The 20380-nt window shown below is 41.3% G+C and overlaps 5 protein-coding genes and 1 pseudogene across 7 annotated transcripts; 3 read left to right on the plus strand and 3 right to left on the minus strand.

Moving 5' to 3' along the window:
- Positions 1-879: 879 nt before the first annotated feature.
- On the minus strand, positions 880-3525 carry LOC106319566. Its single transcript, XM_013757937.1, has one exon. The coding sequence runs from the start codon at positions 3523-3525 to the stop codon at positions 880-882; it is 2646 nt and encodes an 881-aa protein (XP_013613391.1).
- A 79-nt stretch (positions 3526-3604) lies between these two features.
- Positions 3605-4600, plus strand: LOC106319567. The gene is made up of 3 exons (XM_013757938.1): positions 3605-3617; positions 3843-4227; positions 4318-4600. Exons 1-3 carry the CDS (start codon positions 3605-3607, stop codon positions 4598-4600), a joined length of 681 nt encoding a protein of 226 aa, XP_013613392.1.
- A 242-nt stretch (positions 4601-4842) lies between these two features.
- LOC106319575 (tRNA (guanine(10)-N2)-methyltransferase homolog) lies at positions 4843-6174 on the minus strand (the record flags this gene model as incomplete). The annotated part of the gene is given in 6 exon segments (XM_013757944.1): positions 4843-4855; positions 4944-5018; positions 5091-5165; positions 5248-5565; positions 5635-5846; positions 5919-6174. Coding segments are annotated over 6 exon segments (883 nt in total), but the record flags the coding sequence as incomplete, so codon positions are not given.
- A 128-nt stretch (positions 6175-6302) lies between these two features.
- On the plus strand, positions 6303-7812 carry LOC106319554 (glycine-rich RNA-binding protein RZ1A-like). 3 transcript variants are annotated; one of them, XM_013757922.1, is made up of 4 exons: positions 6303-6404; positions 6542-6662; positions 6812-7448; positions 7542-7812. In XM_013757922.1, the coding sequence occupies exons 2-3, from the start codon at positions 6552-6554 to the stop codon at positions 7430-7432; spliced, it is 732 nt and encodes a 243-aa protein (XP_013613376.1). In that variant the 5' UTR covers positions 6303-6404; positions 6542-6551; the 3' UTR covers positions 7433-7448; positions 7542-7812. The 3 variants fall into 3 exon arrangements, with proteins under 3 accessions (XP_013613376.1, XP_013613377.1, XP_013613378.1); XM_013757923.1 differs by having other exon boundaries at positions 6335-6404; positions 6487-6662; XM_013757924.1 differs by having other exon boundaries at positions 6349-6437.
- A 4003-nt stretch (positions 7813-11815) lies between these two features.
- Positions 11816-14082, minus strand: LOC106319558. The gene is made up of 2 exons (XM_013757931.1): positions 13873-14082; positions 11816-13688 (listed from the first exon to the last, which is right to left on the minus strand). The coding sequence occupies exon 2, from the start codon at positions 13086-13088 to the stop codon at positions 12021-12023; it is 1068 nt and encodes a 355-aa protein (XP_013613385.1). The 5' UTR covers positions 13089-13688; positions 13873-14082; the 3' UTR covers positions 11816-12020.
- Positions 14083-14203: 121 nt separating this feature from the next.
- Positions 14204-16367, plus strand: LOC106319568 (annotated as a pseudogene).
- Positions 16368-20380: the final 4013 nt, after the last annotated feature.

Genomic DNA, 20380 nt, shown 5'->3' on the forward strand with positions numbered 1-20380 from the left:
GGGGACAACAAGCATGCTGGTGAGAGCGTTGAGTATTTGTTTCTCTGACAGACCTCGCATGATTTGATGAACTCTGTGATGTCGCTTCTCATTCTCTTCCAGTACACTTCTCTCGCCATTCTCTTAAAAGTCTTCAGCACCCCTTCATGCCCACCTACTGCACTGTCATGGAACTGACTCATCAATGCTGGAATAAAGGGTGAATTAGCTGGAATCACCAATCTCCTATCCTTGAACAAGAACCCATTCTCTACGCTGTAACCCTCATACTCCTTCTCTCCTCTTTTCACCCCGATAATGATCTCTTGCATCAGCTCATCCTTCTCTGCTTGAATTGCTAACTCATCCATGTCGATAGACAACGGAGCTGTTAACTGGAACCTCTTAAGTTCAGCAGCGTCGTCAGTCTCTTCCACTCAACGAGATAATGCATCAGCCACTCTATTCTCCTTACCTGGTCTATTCTCAATAGTGTAGTTAAGACCAAGCAGCTTAGAAGCCCACTTTTGCTGTTCTACTGATACTGCCTTCTGATCCAACAGGTGCCTCAAACTCTTTTGATCCGTTCTTATTGTGAACTGATGACCCGTAAGATAATGCCTCCATTTGGTAACAGCGAAGACTATAGCCAAAATCTCCCTTTCATATACCGACTTTACTCTGCCCTTGCTCGAAAATCCCTTACTAATGTAAGCCACTGGTCTGTTCTCTTGAGATAACACTGCCCCAATCCCACTACCTGAAGCGTCAGTCTCAACTACGAAAGGCTTGGAGAAGTCTGGCAGCCTTAATACTGGTAACTCACTCATAGCTTCCTTCAGTCTGTTAAACGCTTGCATAGCTCTCGGAGTCCAGCAGAACCCATCCTTCTTTAAAAGCTCAGTCATAGGTCGAGCTATCCTCCCATAACTTAAAACGAACTTCCTGTAATAGCCAGTAAGCCCCAAGAACCCCCTCAAGGCTGTTACGTTCTTCGGCGGTGGCCACTTCTTCATTGCTTCGACCTTTTCCGGATCTGCTGAAACCCCATCTTTGGTGATCACGTGACCCAAATATGCGATCCTTCTCTGCCCGAAAGCACATTTCTTCTCGTTCGTAATAAAAACGGTGAGCCTTCAACACTTGTAACACTATCTTCAAGTGCTCCTGGTGCTCCTTCTCATCTCTACTATACACCAGTATGTCGTCGAAAAAGACTAACACGAACTTTCTCAAGTACGGCTTGAAGATGTCATTCATCACAGACTGAAACGTCGCGGGGGCATTAGTGAGCCCAAAAGGCATCACTAGAAACTCGTAATGGCCCTCGTGCGTCTTAAAAGCCGTCTTCCCTACGTCACCAGCCTTAACTCTTATCTGATGGTAACCGGATTTGAGATCGAGTTTAGAGAAAATTGCTGCTCCTTCCAACTCATCGAGCAACTCTTCAATCACTGGAATGGGGTAACGATCCGGTATGGTACTCTTATTCACCGCCCTGTAGTCGACGTAGAAACGTAGACCACCATCCTTCTTCTTGACTAACAATACCGGGCTCGAGAAGGGACTGATACTAGGCTTTATAATCCCGGCTTGTAACATCTCCCGTACCAGTTTCTCGATCTCGTTCTTCTGAAGATGAGAATATTGGTAAGGTCTTATGTTAATAGGTGATGTTCTTTCGTGCAACGTAATGGCATGCTCCCTTGACCTCTTGGGCGGCAGCCCTGTAGGCATGTTGAACACCTCCTTGAATTGTCGGATCAGCCTTTGAATGTTATGACTCGGCTTTACCAACCGCTCCTGCTCGCCGACATTCTCAAACAGCTCCTGCAATTCCAACAAGTAAACACCTCCTTCACTTCCACACAACTTCTCCATGGACTTGAGTGACACCTGAGCCCGCACGAGTGAAGGGTCACTGGCCAGCGTTACCCACTCATTGTCAACTTGGAACCGTAAGATATGCAGACCCCAGTTTATTCTTGTTTCTCCCAGCGATGCCAACCACGTATAGCCCAGCACCATGTCTGTATCTCCCAACTCAAACAGCAAAAATTCACCTTGTATCTCAATTCCCTGAACGACCAACTTGAGATCTACACGCTTCCCTTTTCCAGTGATAACTCGACCATCTCCAATGGCCACGCCAAACTCCGTGGTAGGCACTACAGGTAGGCCGAGCTTCTCTACCAACCTAGTGGCGATGAAACTGCAAGAGGCTCCAGAATCAATCAGAACTACTACCTCCTCTCCTCCAACGTTTCCTCTAATCCTCATGGCTCTCTTTGTTGTGAGGCCAACCATGGATTGTAGAGAGAGAACCTGTAGCTCTTGCTTATTGTTGGTTTCCTGTTCCTCTCCTAGTTCATCCTCAGCTTCCTCGTCTCCTTCTGACTCCTCTTCAACCTCCAAACATTTATACTTTTGAAATGTTTTGCATCTGTGTCCTGCAAAGTACCGCTCTCCACATTGCCTACACGGGTTATGCACTGCCCTTCTCTGGTCCCCTCCTTTACCATCTCGTTGTGCATCCAATGACCTCCTTGCAGGAGTGGTTTCCCCCGGCTTAGATGGAGATACACTCGAGCTTCTCTGGTTGGAGTTAAGCGCTGGGGCTGAGTTAGTTCGCTGGAATGGTCGAGAGTGATACGCATGGCGATCATTTTCTTGCTCCTCAATGATCTTCGCTGTATCCACTATCTCATCCATACCCATTGGCCTCAACCTCACAACTTGCTCCCTCAAGCTTCTCTTCATACCATGTAAGAAAATCTCTTCCAACACATCGTTAGGAACGTGTGGAACTTCTGCAGATAACTCTTCAAACTGCTCACGGTATTCAGATATGGTTCCCGTCTGACGTAGTCGCAGCATTTGACTAAGAATGGTTCCTCCTCGGGAGGGTTTGAACCTCCTTCTTAGTTTCATTTTAAAATCCCTCCAATCCAATAGCTCATCCCGATCCTGAATCATCCTCAACCATGTCACCGCACACCCCACCATACTCGCCATTGCTTGAGTAAGTTTCTCCTCTTCTTCCGTTTGGTTCACTGAGAAGCACTTATCCACCCTAAAAATCCAATCATCAGGGTTTTTCCCATCAAAATCGGGTAACTCAAGCTTCTTCTGAGGTGGTGAACTCTTCTGCAACACTGAGTAACCAGAAGACCCTGCGGTGAACGGTGTCTTGGAAATCTCTGCTGCTCTTAACGGAACCGCGTTCTCCGGAAGGGTTAGGATTCCCTTCTCGCTTCGCATCTGCAGACCTTTCTCCTGTGGTTGACGACCTTCTTCTAACGAACGTTGTGCCTCCACTGCACCTTCCTTAACAGATCTAGGGTTTTCCAGGTTCGTTACCGCAGCGATCGTAACACCGATGAGGGATTGACGGTGTCTCTCCTCCACGCGTTTCTCATTCTCCAGGGCTCGAAGGTTGTTCGCTTTCATCTCCGCTCGCATATCCTCGATGATGCTCGCGAGTCCGCCAAGCTGACCCTCAATCGCAGTCATCCGATCTGCGCTAGAATCTTGCTTTGGTGGCATTTTGTTGCTCTGATACCAATGATAAGCCCTGATTAGGGTTTATCTGAAATGGGTTAGAAAGGGGAGAGAGATAGAGAAAATGGGGGCTGAGAGTATAAGTTTTGTTGATAAATATTTTGTACCATAAACTTAGGGATAACGCCCTTTAAGTAACACTACAACTTATTCAAAACGACAACGTACTATAAAACTCATATTAATATAAAACCCTCTTTCTCACCAAGAGGTTTACCCACACTTCATCTTCTGTTCCCCTTAGCCACTTAACTTCACCTTCTTGGACCTGCTCCTCTTCTCCACGAATGCTAATGGGACAGCCAACTTATCAGAACGTCGTCGTTTGGTTTTGGAGCCACGGAAAGTTGACTCAGGAGCGAGTGAAACTCCACTTGCTGGTGCGAAAACGAGTAAGGCGAGCCCTTTTGGGGCAGTTAGGCCAAGGGAGGATGTTTTGGCGGAGAAAGGTTTGGACTGGAAGAAGCTTGATTCGGAGATTGAGGCTAAGAAAGGAAGTTCTCAAACGAGCAGACCTTCAAGTGCTCGGTCTAATAGGTCTGAGAGTTCAGGATTGAGTAATGTGGTGAAACCTAGGCTAAAGGTGAATCCTTTTGGGGACGCGAAGCCTAGAGAAGTGTTGCTTGAGGAACAAGGGAAGGATTGGCGCAAGATGGATATGGAACTTGAACATCGCAGAGTTGACAGGTCCTTGTTCAACTTGATTTTTTTTTTAGTTTCACTGAGGGTTGTGGATCTGCTTGACCAATTCTCTGTTGTGAAAACCAACTTTTACAGGCCTAAAACAGAAGAAGAGAAGATGTTAAAGGAAGAGATTGAAGAGCTAAGGAAAAAACTCGACAAGGAATCCATTGCTCCAGAGATTAAACAATCTGATCAAGAATCCGGGAGTAATAACAATCACCATGACTTACCGGAAACTCTACGCGGCAAAGAGAAATATCTGGAAATACTAACCCGTGAGTTGGACGACAAAGTCAGGTTCAGGCAGAGACCAGTTGAAAGGCAGAGGCGTTTCATATTCAGAAAGAACACATTCCCGGGCTGGATCAGTGGATGAGTCCAGGAGTTTTGAATCCACAGAGAGACTTAGATCACGTGGTGCAGTAGATGCCTGGGTTAGACCGGTCGATGATCAGCCAAGAAACTTCCAAGGAGGAAGCAAAGAGCGTGGATTCTTCAGCAACAGGTGAATGTAGTTAAACCTGATATTTGCATCTAGGCTTATTATATATCTTCAAGTATCTTATTAATCTAGGGTTTCCAACAGGCCTTTGTCTAGGGAAGGATGGTAAGAAGTTGTCGCATCAAATATCTAAACCAATGAATACAGAAGACACAAACTTATGATCTAGACTCAAAATGTCATAGGTAATAACGAAAGAACCGAGAGATTATATCACCTCGTTTAGCCCGGAACGCCAAGGAGGAAGATTATTATCCATTCTAAGTAAAGCAACTGGCATAGGTAGTCCATACTGCATAAGGGATAACAGATGTAAGACACCCCAAGATACCCATATGAAAGAAAGAAAAATTTAATCACCAACCTGCTTGAAATTGCTCCAAACATTACAGTCTGGACCACGTCCATCACGCACTACTCTGATATCAATATCTGCACCCTAATACAATAACCTTTCTATCAGTTTCAGATCCAAGAAGCCGCAAAAAGGGTATCAAGAGAGCAAGGGAGGTTATACAAACCATTGTCATTGCACCAAAACGTGCAGCAGAAACGAGAATGCTCCCTGTACCAACGAAAGGGTCATACACAAGCTTTCCAGATGTAGCTTTAGCTTGATTAGCCATCAAGAAAGCCATTTCAGCATCCATAGCAGTCGGGCCAAGGTAAGTGCGAGACTTGAGCTGAAAAGCAGGTAACAGCTTCCTGTCAGCAAAACCAACCTCCCTCCCAAAGAAGATTCTTCTCTGGAGAATGGGCTGAAGCCCATTGTTCTCTTCAGACTCATCCATCTCCATGATGAAAAAGTTGTGATCCGGGTTCTTCAAGTTAACCTTTCCCTGCAATGATCAAACCCCCAAATGTTCATATAAAGAGAAAGTTTCCTTCTTTGGAAAGTGTAAACATACGTCGAAGGGGATGTAAGTAAGTGAGTTGATTCTCTCCCTCTGCTCATCGAAAGTCAGAGCCTTTCCGAAAGTTTCGACGGAGATTCTAAATGTGGAGTCAGAAGCGAGAAACGGGAGCTTGCGAGAATCAGGGAAGCTTTCTATGGAGTCTTTAAGCTCTTCGTAGCAAGTTCCTTCACCCCAAAGCTCATACATTCCTTTCACCAATATGCCTACACTAGCACCATTTCTTGAGAGAAACAAACTAAAAGAAGAAAGATGTGGCGAGAAAGAATCGTACTTACTTCTCTTGGCGATGTTCTGTGCGATTTCTTCGGAAGAAAGATGAACGAAGTGGAATGGAGTATCGTTATGGTGATGTTCAGGGAGGCGCCATTGAAGAGACTCATCTTCTCCGAAGAGTTCGGCCAAAGCTTCGACCTCTGGCTTTCTGAAGTCTAGTAGCCTGTGATAGAAGACACATAGAAACCACATCTCCCCCCAAATTCAAAAACCCTAATTCGTCAGGAGACGGACCTGAGAAGAGGAAGATGACGGAGACGACGGCGGCTAAAACCTCCCTTAAAACCCTAGGCCCAATTACAAGCCCATTTAGTTTGAATAGACGGCCTAATATATTTAAATAATTATGAAATGACGGAAATATCCCCGAGAGCCGAGAGGTATACGATAGGACTTTTGGATCGTCTCTCTGCTTTCCAGGAATTAGGGTTTTGAAGCAAATCACAATCAGATCTCATCTTCGCCGCTCTCTCGTTTCTTCTTACCAGGTTTAGTTCGCGAATCATTGTCGTCTTCTGGCTGTGTGTACTTCAGGATCTGTTGTCCTAATCGTATTTATATACAATGTAGCTTACTGGATCTTATGGGTAATCGTATTTATTTTCTTCGGACAAAAATTTGGCAGTTCGTAGAAGATGTCTGAAGAGGTGGAGTACCGTTGCTTCATTGGTGGACTCGCGTGGGCAACGTCTGATCGTGGCCTCAGAGATGCCTTTGAGAAGTATGGTCACCTCACTGAGGCTAAGGTATATTCATTCATCTCTTCTCTTAGTAGCTATCTGCATTGGTACCTGAGATGTTGGAGCTTTCTTTTTAGTAAATTGTTTTAGTTGATTGCTTCTTTGAGTGAATTATATAATGTTTCCGACCTTGGCCTTATCATTGATATTGACAGGTGGTTCTTGACAAGTTTTCTGGGCGTTCCCGTGGTTTCGGGTTCATCACGTTTGATGATAAGAAAGCTATGGACGAAGCTATTGCAGCAATGAATGGGATGGATTTAGATGGGCGGACTATCACTGTTGATAAAGCCCAGCCACAGGGTGGTTCCGGTAGGGATCATGATGGTGACCGTAGTCGTGATCGTGATCGTGATCGCGGCTATGACCGTGACCGTAGCCGTCCCTCTGGTGGTGGGAGAGGTGGTTCAGGTGGTGGAGATTGCTTTAAGTGTGGCAAGCCCGGACATTTTGCGAGGGAGTGTCCTGATGAATCCGGTAGAGGTGGTGGTGGTGGTGGGGGAAGGTACAGCTCGAGGGATGATAGGTACAGCTCAAAGGACGACAGGTATGGTGGGAAGGATGATAGGTACAGCTCAAAGGACGACAGATACAGTGCAAAGGACGACAGGTATGGTGCAAAAGAAGACAGGTATGGTAGGGATCGCTATGGACCTGATCGCAGTGGGGAACGCTCTGGAGGACGTAGCAGGGATGATGGCAGCCGTGGTGGTTCAGGAGGAGAGAGGCATGGCCGTGCTCCATACGATCGCCCCAGAGATGGCGGCTTTCACTAGAATTCCTCTCCAGAGGGTATGTATGCCTTTATTTAATTAATATCTCTGCAAAGTCATTATCTGCTGGTAATGCCACTTACGTTGAAGTCTCTTCACACTTATTTTGCAGTCAAACAAGTGGAAGGTTTCTGCGTTCGGCTCTCTTGTCAAGTTCGAAGTTAGATGCTCTGTCTGGTTTAGTGCATTTGGATAGCTCAAGAAAGAAGATGTGTCTTTGTTTTGGCCATTAAAACTCAATAGTCGGCTTATGTGCTAAAGTGTTCTCTTTTACTTCTTTTGTAAACTCTTCCGTTGTATAATCTAATTTTTTAGCCGAAAAAGACAATTATCTAGTATCCTGACGTGTGATACGTAATAAGGGATCGTTCATTTTTTCTTTAGTAGTGTTTTTCATATTGAACAACCAACGTATGAAAATAAACAAGTCATTTAATATAGAGAAATACTTTTTTTGGTCAACTAGCATTAGAGAAATACATTAAGATGTCTTAAACAAGTTTTTATAACAAATATATCAAGTTTTTTTAAAAGGTGAAAGATATTTATGTTTTTTTTTTTTTAACGTCAAACGGCCATTCTATTATTTAAGCTTGAGATGGTCTGGGTAACCAATAAAAAGTAACTCCCTATGGAAGAAGGATCTAGCAGTTTTAGCTAAAAAGTCTGAAAGCTGATTTCGCGCTCATGGAACATGAATGATGCTGAAATCTGAGAAACATATCAGTAGTGTCTCTATCCTCTCCAATTCGATCGCAAAGCTTGGCCAAGCTTGAGGTTCTTTTATCATTGCAATCAGCTCCTTACAGTTTGTCCCAAAATTCTGACATGTTGAATGTTGAAGCATATTCTCCATTACCCACCGCAGTGCTTCTACCCCCGAGTGCAAGGCTGATTCGCGTCGAATGATATTCCTTGTCCCTATAAGTTTAGTGCTTCCCCTACTGTCTATCCAAGCCCAACCGCAACTACTGAAATGAGTAGATGCTGTCCAAGATCCATCAAGCAGGCAGATATTACCCAAGCTTATGACTTGGGGTTCCTCATTATTATTCTCTTGTGTCACTGTTTGTACCACTTCGTTCGCATCAAACCAGGCTTGACATTCACTTTCTGCATATCGAACTAGCTCCAAAGGATCTCTGTCGATCCCCTTGAATAGTTTGTCATTCCTAGCCTTCCAGATATACCAAATTATTCAGGGATAAGGATATCTATCTAATTCTGGCTCGATGATATTGTTCTTCTCCAGAATAGATAATCCATATTTGTATAAACGCTTTATACCGGAAAAATATTTGGACTTGTTGGAGTTGATGATAAAGACCAAGTTTGTAGAGCTGGCGGACACTTAAATATGGCATGGGTTACAGATTCTTCTGGCTCTCCACATCTAGGGGAGTAGTTATCACACCTCATATTACGTCTTGCTAGGTTCCTCGTAACTGCTAAATGCCCAGTTAGCAAATGCCATATAAGATGGCATATCTTCTTTGGCGCCTTTAACTTCCAAGCAAAGGCTTGAAGCTTAGTAATACTCGGTTCCAGAATTTCCTTCTCCTCCACTGTCTTTAATAGATTCTGGGCCATCCAATATCCAGATTTAACCGTGTATTGGACATTCCTTGTGTAGTTTCAACAGAATGTATCGCAACGATGAGTTGAGCTTACGGCCAAACTCCTTATGAGTGGTATGTCATCAGGATTGACATATTGCTCCAGTAGACCAACATCCCACTCCTTCGTTACCTGATTAACGAAATCACTGACTCTCATGTTAGGGTGCATAACTAGCGCTACAGGGGCCGCTGGTCTCGCCGGTGTCGTTGGAATCCATGGACCCTACCATACATTTACTTCATAACCTGAATGTATCTTTTGTCTTATTCCCAGTAATAAAAACTTCCTTGTAGCAGAAATACTAGTCCACACATAAGATGGGCTACCAGCAGAGTTTACGCTTAGTGGGTACTCAATCTGTAGTATCTTCCCCTCAAGATCCGGGCTACCATGGAGTCTGGAAATTGAACTAACCTCCATAACTGCTTTGCCAATAATGGCAAATTGAATTCGTGGATCATACGGAAACCAATCTCACCCTCCTCTCTTGATAGACAGACTTTTTCCCATTTTGCTCAGTGTATTCCTCTTTTTGGTGGATTTGAACTCCACCAGAATTGGGCGATGGCACTTGCTAAGCTTTCACATATCTCCAATGGGAGCAGGAAAGTAGACATAACATAAGTCGGAAGAGCTAGCAGAATAGACTTAATCAACACTTCCTTCCCTCCTTTCGACAACCATCTACCTGTCCATCTATTCGCTCTGTGCATCAACTTTTCCTTGAGAAAAGCAAAAAGTCTACATTTTGAACCACTTATGTCTTCCGGGATACCTAAGTAAGTTCCCATCCCTCCTTCATTTTGTATTCCAAGTGCATCTTTAATCTCTTGTCTAACCGTTGCGTTAATCTGCTTACCAAAGAGTAAGCACGATTTGTCAAAGTTGATACATTGACCTGATGCTTTGCCATATTTCCTAACTCCTTTCATCACTTCTTCACATTCACGGGGCTCCGCCTTACAGAAGAAAAGACTATCATCAGAAAAGAGAAGGTGGGATACCGAAGGGCACACGTGTGTGACGCGCATCCCCGTTATCTTCCCTTGGTTCTCTGCGTGATTAAGAAGGCTAGAGAACGCTTCCGTGCATAGAATAAAAATGAAAGGAGACAAAGGATCTCCTTGGCGTAGGCCTCTACCAGGAACTATATTTCCTCTTGGTTGTCCATTCATGAGCACCATATATTTCACCGACGAAATACATCGCATTATCCATATAATCCATGTTTCCGAAAATCTCATCTTGCGCATAACAGCTTCAATAAACGACCATTCCACTTGGTTTGGTTCGCAGAGCATGGAACTTTTCTTACACAATCATAATGTTGTCTGAAATCTGCCTTCCAGCAACAAAAGCAGACTGGATTTCCGAAATCAGACCTGGAAGCACTTTCCTTAATCTCTGGCATAAGACCTTAGAGATTATCTTGTAACTGACGTTGCACAAACTAATGGGTCTAAATTGAGTCATTTCATTAGGCTTCGTTATCTTCGGGATGAGACATATATTCGTATCATTCAGTACATCGCCACTCCCCCCTCAAAAAAGAATTTATTAACCATAAGAGTTAAATCCTCCTTTACAATATCCCAAAATTTCTGGTAGAAGAGCGTAGTCATCCCATCCGGTCCTGGGGTCTTTTCTGGATGCATAGCAAAAAGTGCTAGTTTGACCTCCCATTCGGAGACCGGACCTGTAAGGCTGTCATTCATTGCCCCGGTAATAGTCGTAGGAACTTGTGCTAATGCCTCTTCGATCTCTTCGGGGTAAGAAGATTCAAAGATCTATCTAAAATAGCTAGTAGCAATGGCTACTAGTCCTTTTTCGTCCTCAACTATATTTCCATTTGCGTCGAAAAGCTGTGTGATCTTGTTCCTTGCTCTCCTTTTCTTTGTTAGGGCGTGAAAAAATTTAGTATTTCTGTCACCTTTTCTCAGCCAAAACACTCGACTTTTCTGTTTGCAGAACATTTCCTCTGCCTTAAGAGCATCAGAGAGTTCCTTCAAGGCTGCTGCAATTTCCTCAGTTGTAGCATTGTCATCTGCATACAAACCCTCCACTTTTTTTTTAAGCTCCTCCACTAGTTTCGCCGAGTTAACATTATGTTGTTTTCTCCATTCACCCAAGGCTTTCCGGCAGCTCAAAATATGTTCCATAATGGTCGCATTAGTGGGGAGATCAGGAGATTTCCAGCCCTCAAGTATGACTTGCCTTAGCTCCTCATTGTCCAGCCATCTTTTATTAAATTTGAAATTTTTTGATATTCTCGTTGGCTTTACGAGTATATCTGCAAGAATCGGACGATGATCTGATCCCCATAACCTCATATACTTCACATTCGAGTGGGGAAACTTCTCATGCCAGTCTGCAATTCCTACTGCCCTGTCGAGGCGACATCGGACAGTTGTTCTACCTGCTCGCTTTCCTACCCATGAAAGCATATTCCCTGTGAAAGGGAATCCTAGCATCCCACAATCATTAAGCATCTGCTTAAAAGGCATAAATGAACTATCAGTATGTTGTCTTCCTCCTTCTTTCTCATTGTGTCCCGTAATTTCATTAAAATCTCATATCATGAACTAAGGTCTATTTCTTGTTGTTGAAGAACGCCTAAGGCGTTCCCAAACTTGATCTCTTCTTTCTAGTACAGGATCCCCATAAACAAACGTCATATAGACTTTTATTCTATTAATGACTGCCTCAATGTCAATCATACGATTATTCGAAAATAAAACATTAACTTAAAATTCATCCATAAAAAATAAAGCTAAACCTCCGCTGAGTCCAAGTGGCTCAATAGTAAACAAATGATCAAATCCTAAGCCGGCCTGAATGTTTTGCAACAGCAGCCTTTTGTTCTTCGTCTCAGAAAGAAACACAAATCCTGGGTGATGTTTCTGACACATCTCCGTAAGGCATCGAACTGTGAGGTCGTTCTCAATCCCTCGATAGTTCCAACTGAGTGTCTTCATGGATAAGCTTTTGGGGTTTTTTTGGACCCCTCCAACTCATTAGCATTGTGAGGACTTGTTCTTACTTTCTTCGAACTGTTATGACGGTTGTGCTTGTGGTTTTCTGGGTCCCCCAAAGAGGAGGCACCATGCTTTCTTGGAGAACCTCGACGAAAGAACTCCACTTTCCTCATCGGCATTCCACGTGGAACCAAAGAACGTGAGCTCCCCTTGCTTGAACCTTTGCTCTTGGTACCTTTCCCTCCATTATGAGAACGTGACGAAGCGCGTTGAGAGACAGTATCTTCTTCCATATCCTCCAGCTCCTCCCCAAGAAAATCATCCGCTGGCTCATTCAGACCCTCCCTCTCATTCAGCACCACCAAACCGCCTGGTTCACCAATCTCCATATCCTGCAAAGCACCTATTATCTGGCCTCTTTCCATATCCTCCTTATAACCGTCATTCTCCTTAGGAGAGAATGTAATGGCTCGAGGATCACCCCTATCACGGAAAGTGATGTTTCCATCATTAGAGAGCATACGGGATGGAGTTACAATGGCACTCGCAATTATCCTTCCACTGTTCTGAGAAGTTTCTTCTATCTCAGATGACTCTGGCTCGAATTGCATTATCTGCAAACCATCAGTATTAGAGCCATCGTAGCCACCCGACTGCATTGAACCACCATGCCGCTGCTCTCTTTGGGAGACCCCAGGCCTGGCATCTTTTGCTCTCCATGTCTGTGTCTTCTTCACCTCATACGGAGCGTACCGACGACTGTAGCGAGACACATAATGATGCCCTCTCTTATCCCTTGATCTGCGAACCAGACCATCCCTTGTGCTGTCGTAGCGAGGCATGTACCTATCATCCCGCGTCCTGTAAGCATTCTCAGAGCTCGTTGGTTTGACAATCTCAGGTATGCGATCATTGCGCACAGCAGTCTTTCGCTCATTCCAACTGTGATAGCGATCACGCTCTGTTCTATCCGCCAACAAAGATTGGCGAGTGTTTGGCTCAAAAGGAAGCTGTACCCGAGAGAAAACCCCAGCCTCCTTAGCCTGTAATCGTTGCTCTTCCATCTTCTTAGGGCAGCTTGGAGCTTCATGCGTTAAGAAACCACAATGTGAGCAGTGTTGTATGGTGACCTCATCGCCTCCTGGAGACTGCACCTTCTTATTAAAGATCAATGGTTTCCTTGTATCAACCTCCACCAGCAGCCGACCGGCAGATAGCTCAATCGTATCAACATGCCCAAGCTTCTTTCTGATATTCTTTAGATTCCTCACCGTTCAGTAATGTAGAGGTATTCCTGTGATCTCAACCCAGAAGGGGATGACCCAAGGATACTCATCGTGAACAACGGGCTCCCAACGAACCAGCACAAACATACAGAAATTATAATGGAAAGGTCCTTGACTGAGTACATACTGAATGTCCTCTTCTGATGTAAAATTTAGCAAGAACTTTCCATTACCAAGGTCATTTGCCACGATTCTATCTTGCAAACCCCATTGAGTAGGCATGGAGTTGATAAGCTTCTCGACGTTTTGTTTCTTAAGAGTTCAGAACTTTGCCAATCAGGGACATACGGAACACCCGAATGGTATGAGACCCGTCGTCCTCCTCTAGCTGAATAGGCTCGTCATCGTCTTCACACAGAATCCCTTTTCCTTTTACGTCTGCCATAGGAGCAGAAGGAAACCTATGAGACGATCCCATATTTGCCAAAGAAGCCACAGATTCAAAACAGATTCAAAACCAGCCAAAGAGCTAGTAGTAACCGATCCAGACGAGACCCTACAACAGAGATCAAGCGATCCAAAGAAAAACAGATTCAAAGCCAGCCAAAGAGCTAGTAATAACCGATCCAGACGAGACCCGACAGAAGAGATCAAGCGGATGAGTAACACGAGACCGAAAGCGGCTTCCTTAGATGAGAAGCTATGGAGATCCTGACCACCGTGTAGAAAAACCCTGACACCACACGCACAGAGTTGTAGAGATGGGTGATCTAACGTCAATGGACATTTAGATCAGGGGAAGATCGAAGTCCCAATGAAGATTTCGATCTCAGGAAACGTCGCCTTATTTATGTTTCTTTTAAAAGGTGAAAGATATTTATGTTTATAGTTAATGGGGGGGGGGGAGAAACGGTCATTTCATACATAACATATCGCGGTCATACCCGACTTATATGGCAGTATAAAAACATATTTGAATTTTTGAAAATTTCAAAAACATACTCGATATTTATTTTTTGGCGAAATCATACCTGAGTCGTCACATTAGCTGCACGTAATCTAATTTTGCTGACGTGAGGGTGTCACATGTACAATTTTTTTCTTTTTGAAAAAAATTAAATAGTCTTTTTACAAAAATAATTTTTAAGAAAATGTAAACTTTATAATTTTTATTATTTAGTAAAATTAACAAAAAATAATTATATAAGAGATATATTCGTAAATATTTTGATCATATCATAAACCGTTCTAATAAAAGTTATATATATGTGTTGTAGTGATCATATTTGAACTTTTGCTGGATCTATTAAATTTTACTGGAGGCCAGATCTTGTTTTTCTTTAGGAATCTGAAAATAAAGCAGGATGATGAGGTTGATATTTGTTCTTTTTTTACGTTAAATGTTAATAATCTTCCGGATTGGATTGCAGAATGTGTATTCCGGATGCTGAACCTGAACGAAACTTTGGATCAAAGCGGCGGCGCGGAATGTTTCAAGGTCTTGATCTACGATGATTTTTGTAAGGATGTTATCGCTCCCTTAATCAGTGTGAAGGATCTTCGTCGTCAAAGAGTTACACTCCAATTACACATCCATGATAACGAGCGAAAGCATGTTCCTACTGTAGCTGACTACTTTGTCCAACCCACTGAACCCAACATTCAGAGAATCATAGCAGATGTTTCTTCATCTCTCTACGATACCTTTCATCTGAACTTCTCCTCCTCCATCCCCCGCCCGCTCCTCAAAAACCTAGCTTCAGGGACTCTCCACCACTCCTGTTCCATTGAGAGCGTGCACGATCAGCATTTGGAGGACAACTTGTTTTCCTTGTCGCAACACTCTGTCTACGCTCAGCTGAACGATCCATCAGCAACAGGCGGAGACGTTGAGGAGATTGCTGATGGCCTCTTTCATGTCTTGGAGACGCTTGGTGTGGTGCCTGTGATCAGATGTCCTGTTGGAGGAGCGGCAGAGATGGTGGCAGTTTCGTTGGATACCAAACTGAGGCATCATCTTCGTCTTTTGTCCAAGAACAACAATCTCATGACGACCCGGCCTTTGTTGTGCATTTTTGATCGAAACTTTGACCTCGCTGTCGGCATTCAGCACGATTTTAGATGCCGCCCTCTTGTTCACGACCTTCTCGGTCTCAAGCTCAACGGTTTGGTCATTCCAGGTGCACAAAAGAAGAAAATATTATTTCTAGACACTTCTTCTTCTGACCCCTTTTGGTCCTCCAACGCTTCTCTAGAGTTTCCTCAAGTCGCTTCAGAGATCGAAGCTCATTTGAACAAGTACAAGGAAGACGTGGAGGAGGTGAGCAGGAGCACTGATCTGGTTGGTGGGGGGAACACCAAGCATCTGATGGATGCTGTGAACTCCCTTCCAGAGTTGACAGACAGAAAGCAGGTGATTGACAAGCACACAAACATAGCCACCTTTCTCCTAGGACAGATCAAGGAGCGGTCTCTGGATGTGTACACTACCAAAGAGAAAGCCATGATGATGGGAGGAGCCAGGATTAACCTCAGTGATCTCCTTTCTGTTTTGAAATCCTAAGGCACCAAGATGGACAAGCTACGCTTTGCCATCATCTACCTCTTATCCTTGGATACCCCTGATCTTGAAGCCGTGGAACTGGCCTTGCGTGAGGCTGAGGCTGATACAAGCGCTTTTCAGTATCTCAAAAAGATCAAGTCCCTGAACGTGTCTTTGGCAGCATCGTCTTCTGCAAACTCAGCCAGCAGAAGCAACATTGTTGATTGGGCTGGGATGCTTTATGATCAATAAATTAACGGTGTCACTGCAGGAGTCAAGAATCTCTTAACCGGTGATCAGCAACTGGCTGTGGCGCGGACTGTTGAAGCTTTAGCCGAGGGAAAACCCAACCCCGAAACAGACTCATACCTTTTCCTCGGAGGAGGAGCTTCAGAGAAGCGATTGTTTTCATGGTCGGTGGGGGTAACTACATTGAATATAGCAGTTTGCAGGAGCTCTCGCAGCAGCCTCAGGGGACGCTCAAGAACATTATCTATGGAGCCACAGAGATCCTTAATGCAACTCAGCTCATCGAGCAGCTCGCCATCTTGGGACAAAAGATGGGACTGGGATAAGAGAGACGGGTCTTGTCGGCTTCTGAGATATAAATTTACAAGTAGTTCACTTGAACCGCTTCCTTGTCAGTGTGAGCTCCTTGACCATTTCAGTATATCTCTTTTAATGTTCATGCTTTCTTGATGCTCTTCTATAGGATACCCTGCAAGTGTTTCTTGTGGGTTTAAGTTTAAATAAAAACACAATGTAAGAGATTTTATGTTTCTGGCTTTTTTTTTTCCTTGCTCTCCTACTATGGCTTCTTGCTATTCGGTAGTTTATTTGCGTGTTTCTATGTTTAGAACAAAAAAAACATTCATGCTGATGATGATTTTGAATGGGTCCAGTTATTAATATCAGAATGTTCTCTCGATGACATAGAATTGTAGTTATAGTGTCTAAATAAGGACAAAATTCTTAAGAGCTATCTTGCTTTAATCGTATTATAGAACTTTGATCAGCGCACCTGCGCGGATGTATATTTTGAAAAATATGTTGATATTTATTTTTCATGTAATTATTAGGGTTTGTCAAAATGAAACCGAGGAACATAACCGATACCGATCCGAAAATATAGTACCAAATCCGAACATAAATTGATTAAATATTCGAATTATTCAAAATTTTGTTATTTAGAGAACCGAATCTCATCCGAACCGAAGTATTCGGGTACACGAATTTATCTAAAAATAGAATTATATACTTATATAGTATAATTATTTTTAGATTTAACGTATATAAAATATCAAGAATGATACTTTTACATTGGTTTAAATACTTGAAAATATATATAGATAGTCAAAAGTAAATATCTGAAATAGTTAAAGTATACTCAAATCGCCAAAAATACTTAAAATAATATTGATTCCGTATCCAAAATTTTAAATCAAGCCAATTGATATGTTAAGCTTAGGTATTCTGACATATGTTATTAAAATTTATAGGTAATATATTATTTTATTTATAGATTTTGAGAAATTTAAAATATATAATGATTTAAAAGTTTTAAAATAATTTAAATGGGTTATCCAAACCTGAACCAAACCCGCAAAGATCTGAATCGAACTCAAACCAAAATTTAGAAACATACTAATAGGGCTGAAATCTTTGACCCCGAAAACTCGAAACGCAAATCGATCAGAACCAAACCCGTATGGGTACCCGAAAGCCCATTCCTAGTCATTATTATATATCGTATATTGTCATTATATAATTAATCGTATTTTATACATACCATCATATAAGTAATCATATAATTAATAGTATTTATACGTACCATCATATAAATAATTACATATATTATATTGATAAAACTTAATATGAAATATAAAAACCATAATTTGAGTTGGTATTTCAAATTGGGCTTTGTATTGTATTTTCCTTATATATATTGACAACATTTTTTTATAATGGTTATCGAAAAATAGTTTAGTAAAAATCCATTTTTGAATATATGTATATTTTTATATCAATTTTTGATATAAATCAACTTTGAATTTTATTTTGATTTGAAATATGTATATAAAGTTTAAATTTTGTTTTATTGTTAGTTTAGAAAAAAAAAGTTTTAGGCAATTAGATTGACCCATTTTCGTATATTTTAAAACTGGCCCATATGGATAGTTTCTTATAATATAATGGACTTTCAATTTTTCTTAATAACATAAGTCCATTACTTTTTTTCTCAATACTACTATCGTTGTTTCCAAACAAAATTAATTTTTTTTTAAAAGACTACAATCCATGTTTACAAACACTCCAAATTTTTTAATAGTCCTATTCAAGTCTTCAGACACTCCAATTTTGTACTTGAGTTTTAATAATATAGATAGATATAAAACACTTTAGATTTGTTACAAATAAAAAATAAACACTTTAGATTTGGGTTTATATTGTCAACATCTTTGAAATGATATAGTGAAAAAAAACAAATTCAGACCATCAATTAATTTTAGATGAATTAATTGGTGTTTGTGGTCTGTTGTAGAACTTCAACAGGTAAGAGCATGATTAACCCCGGTCTTTTAGCCGGGGTTCTTAACTCATGATTTGAATTTTTTTATTTTTTTAAATTTTTTTTACACTTTTCAGCTAAGAGACGGTTCTTAACTTTTCTTAGTTAAAATCTAAGAAAAGATAAGAACTGTCTCTTAGGCAAAGCTAAGAACCCGAGTTAAGAGATTGAGGTTAATCATGGTCTAATACGTTTGCTCTGAAATTCTTTTCACGTGAGTTCAACCTCATTTATTAGTTACTGTAAATATTATAAATCTTACGAAAAACAAATATTTAAATAATTAGAATGTTGGATTTTTAATAATAGTTTATTTATTTATAATATATCTATTGATATGATTCTGATTATATATGATATTATTTAATGTTAAAATTGGTATCATCATGCTAGATCTTTAGTCATTTTTAATTGGGTCGACGATCGATTTCTCTACTATAACTATCATATAGCATCAGATCTCCACCGAACTATGATCTCGTTTTGATCCACATGAGTTAAAAGTTATAATAAACTTATTTCTCCACGAATCGATAGTTCGAAACTTAATTCCCCATAGACGATGGTTTTAATTAGTTTACTAGTTTTAATCAGTTTACTATTAACTAAACACATTTAAAATCAACTAAACCAAACAAAAACCCAAATTATATATGTAATTTTTTTTATCTTCTTCGACAGCCATCTTAAACAAAAAGATTTGTCGCCATTATTATTAATCATCAAAAGTCACATGAAGCTTACCAACACGAGCAGCAGCTTTAGTTACAACACACGAATCATATTGATTCACACATAGGAGAAATTTGGAGAAGATACAAAGATGCCATAAAAGTCTGGTTGGCTTCTAGAATCATACATGGAAGCTGAATAGATCGGGTTTGAATTTAAATGTAAAACAGTTTTTTGGATTGAAAAATATTTAACAATTCAAAAAAAAAAAGTGTATGCCTTTTACTGCTTTTGCTAACATCAGAAAATTGAAACAGAGACGAGTTAGTCACGAGGACAAGGAGTTTGATATCCAAAATGCTTGACTTAAAATCATGAGAGGTTTAGTAAAAAAATCATGGGAGAAGATCGTGAAGAAGAAGACCAATTAAAACCACCGTTATTGGGAATTAAGTTTAGAACTTTTGATTCGGGGAGAAATAAGTTTACAACTTTCGATTCATAGGGATCTAGAACAAGGTCATAGTTCGATGGAGATCTGATGCTATATGACACTACAAGAAAACATAATCTTAACGAGGGCGGTTTTCCTCGTAAGTTCGTCGTAAAAGAAGCTTTACGACGAATTAGCGAGGAAACATGTTTGCTCGTTACTCATCCGTCGTAACACATATTTCCTCGCCAATTCGTCGTAACTTAGCGAGGAAAACATTTCGTCGTAAAGACGACGTAAATATTCCACGTAAGGAGATCGCTGTGCTTCCTCGTAAATACCTCGAAACGAGTTCCTCCTAACCTACACGTAAATACCTTGAAAGTGTTTCCTCGCAAAATACACGTAACTACCACGAAAATATTTCCTCGTAAAATACTCGCTTTCCTTTCCTCGTCATTTCCTCGTAAATGTTTTCTCATAAAATACTCGTTTATTATTTTTCATCATTTCCACGTAAGGTTTCCACGTAAATAGGTCGTACATTAGCTACGAATTTTCTTCGTTTTTATTATTTTACAGATTTTTAAAAATATAATTTAAAAAATAATGAAAATTATTTAATTTATTAATAAAATTATAATATAAAATAAAAATAAATCAATACGAAAATATTTTATATATAAATAAGTTTTGAATTTATAATACAACAACCGGAAAAAAAAAAACTAAAGGTCGTTCATCGCCTGGTAGAATTCATCACTCCTCCTCGCAACATCCGCCTCGTTATGTATGCCGGATGACTCGCCTCGAATGAGATGTTGTTGTCGCATGTTCCTCAACAAGGACTCTCATTCCGGATTTGTGGCCGCTATAACGTCCAAGAAGCCCTCGACTCCACCCATACGAGATTT

This window comes from Brassica oleracea, unplaced genomic scaffold (assembly GCF_000695525.1).
Source record: "Brassica oleracea var. oleracea cultivar TO1000 unplaced genomic scaffold, BOL UnpScaffold00285, whole genome shotgun sequence".
Classification (NCBI taxonomy): Eukaryota; Viridiplantae; Streptophyta; class Magnoliopsida; order Brassicales; family Brassicaceae; genus Brassica; species Brassica oleracea.

Bases quoted from the DNA above. Each gene is read 5' to 3' on its own strand.
- LOC106319554 (XM_013757922.1), top strand. From the start codon at position 6,552: ATGTCTGAAGAGGTGGAGTACCGTTGCTTCATTGGTGGACTCGCGTGG. The intron at 6,663-6,811 runs GTATATTCATTC...TGATATTGACAG, and splicing joins GTCACCTCACTGAGGCTAAG to GTGGTTCTTGACAAGTTTTC.
- LOC106319566 (XM_013757937.1), bottom strand. From the start codon at position 3,525: ATGCCACCAAAGCAAGATTCTAGCGCAGATCGGATGACTGCGATTGAG.
- LOC106319558 (XM_013757931.1), bottom strand. From the start codon at position 13,088: ATGGAAGAGCAACGATTACAGGCTAAGGAGGCTGGGGTTTTCTCTCGG.
- LOC106319567 (XM_013757938.1), top strand. The intron at 4,228-4,317 runs GTCCTTGTTCAA...CAACTTTTACAG, and splicing joins GAACATCGCAGAGTTGACAG to GCCTAAAACAGAAGAAGAGA.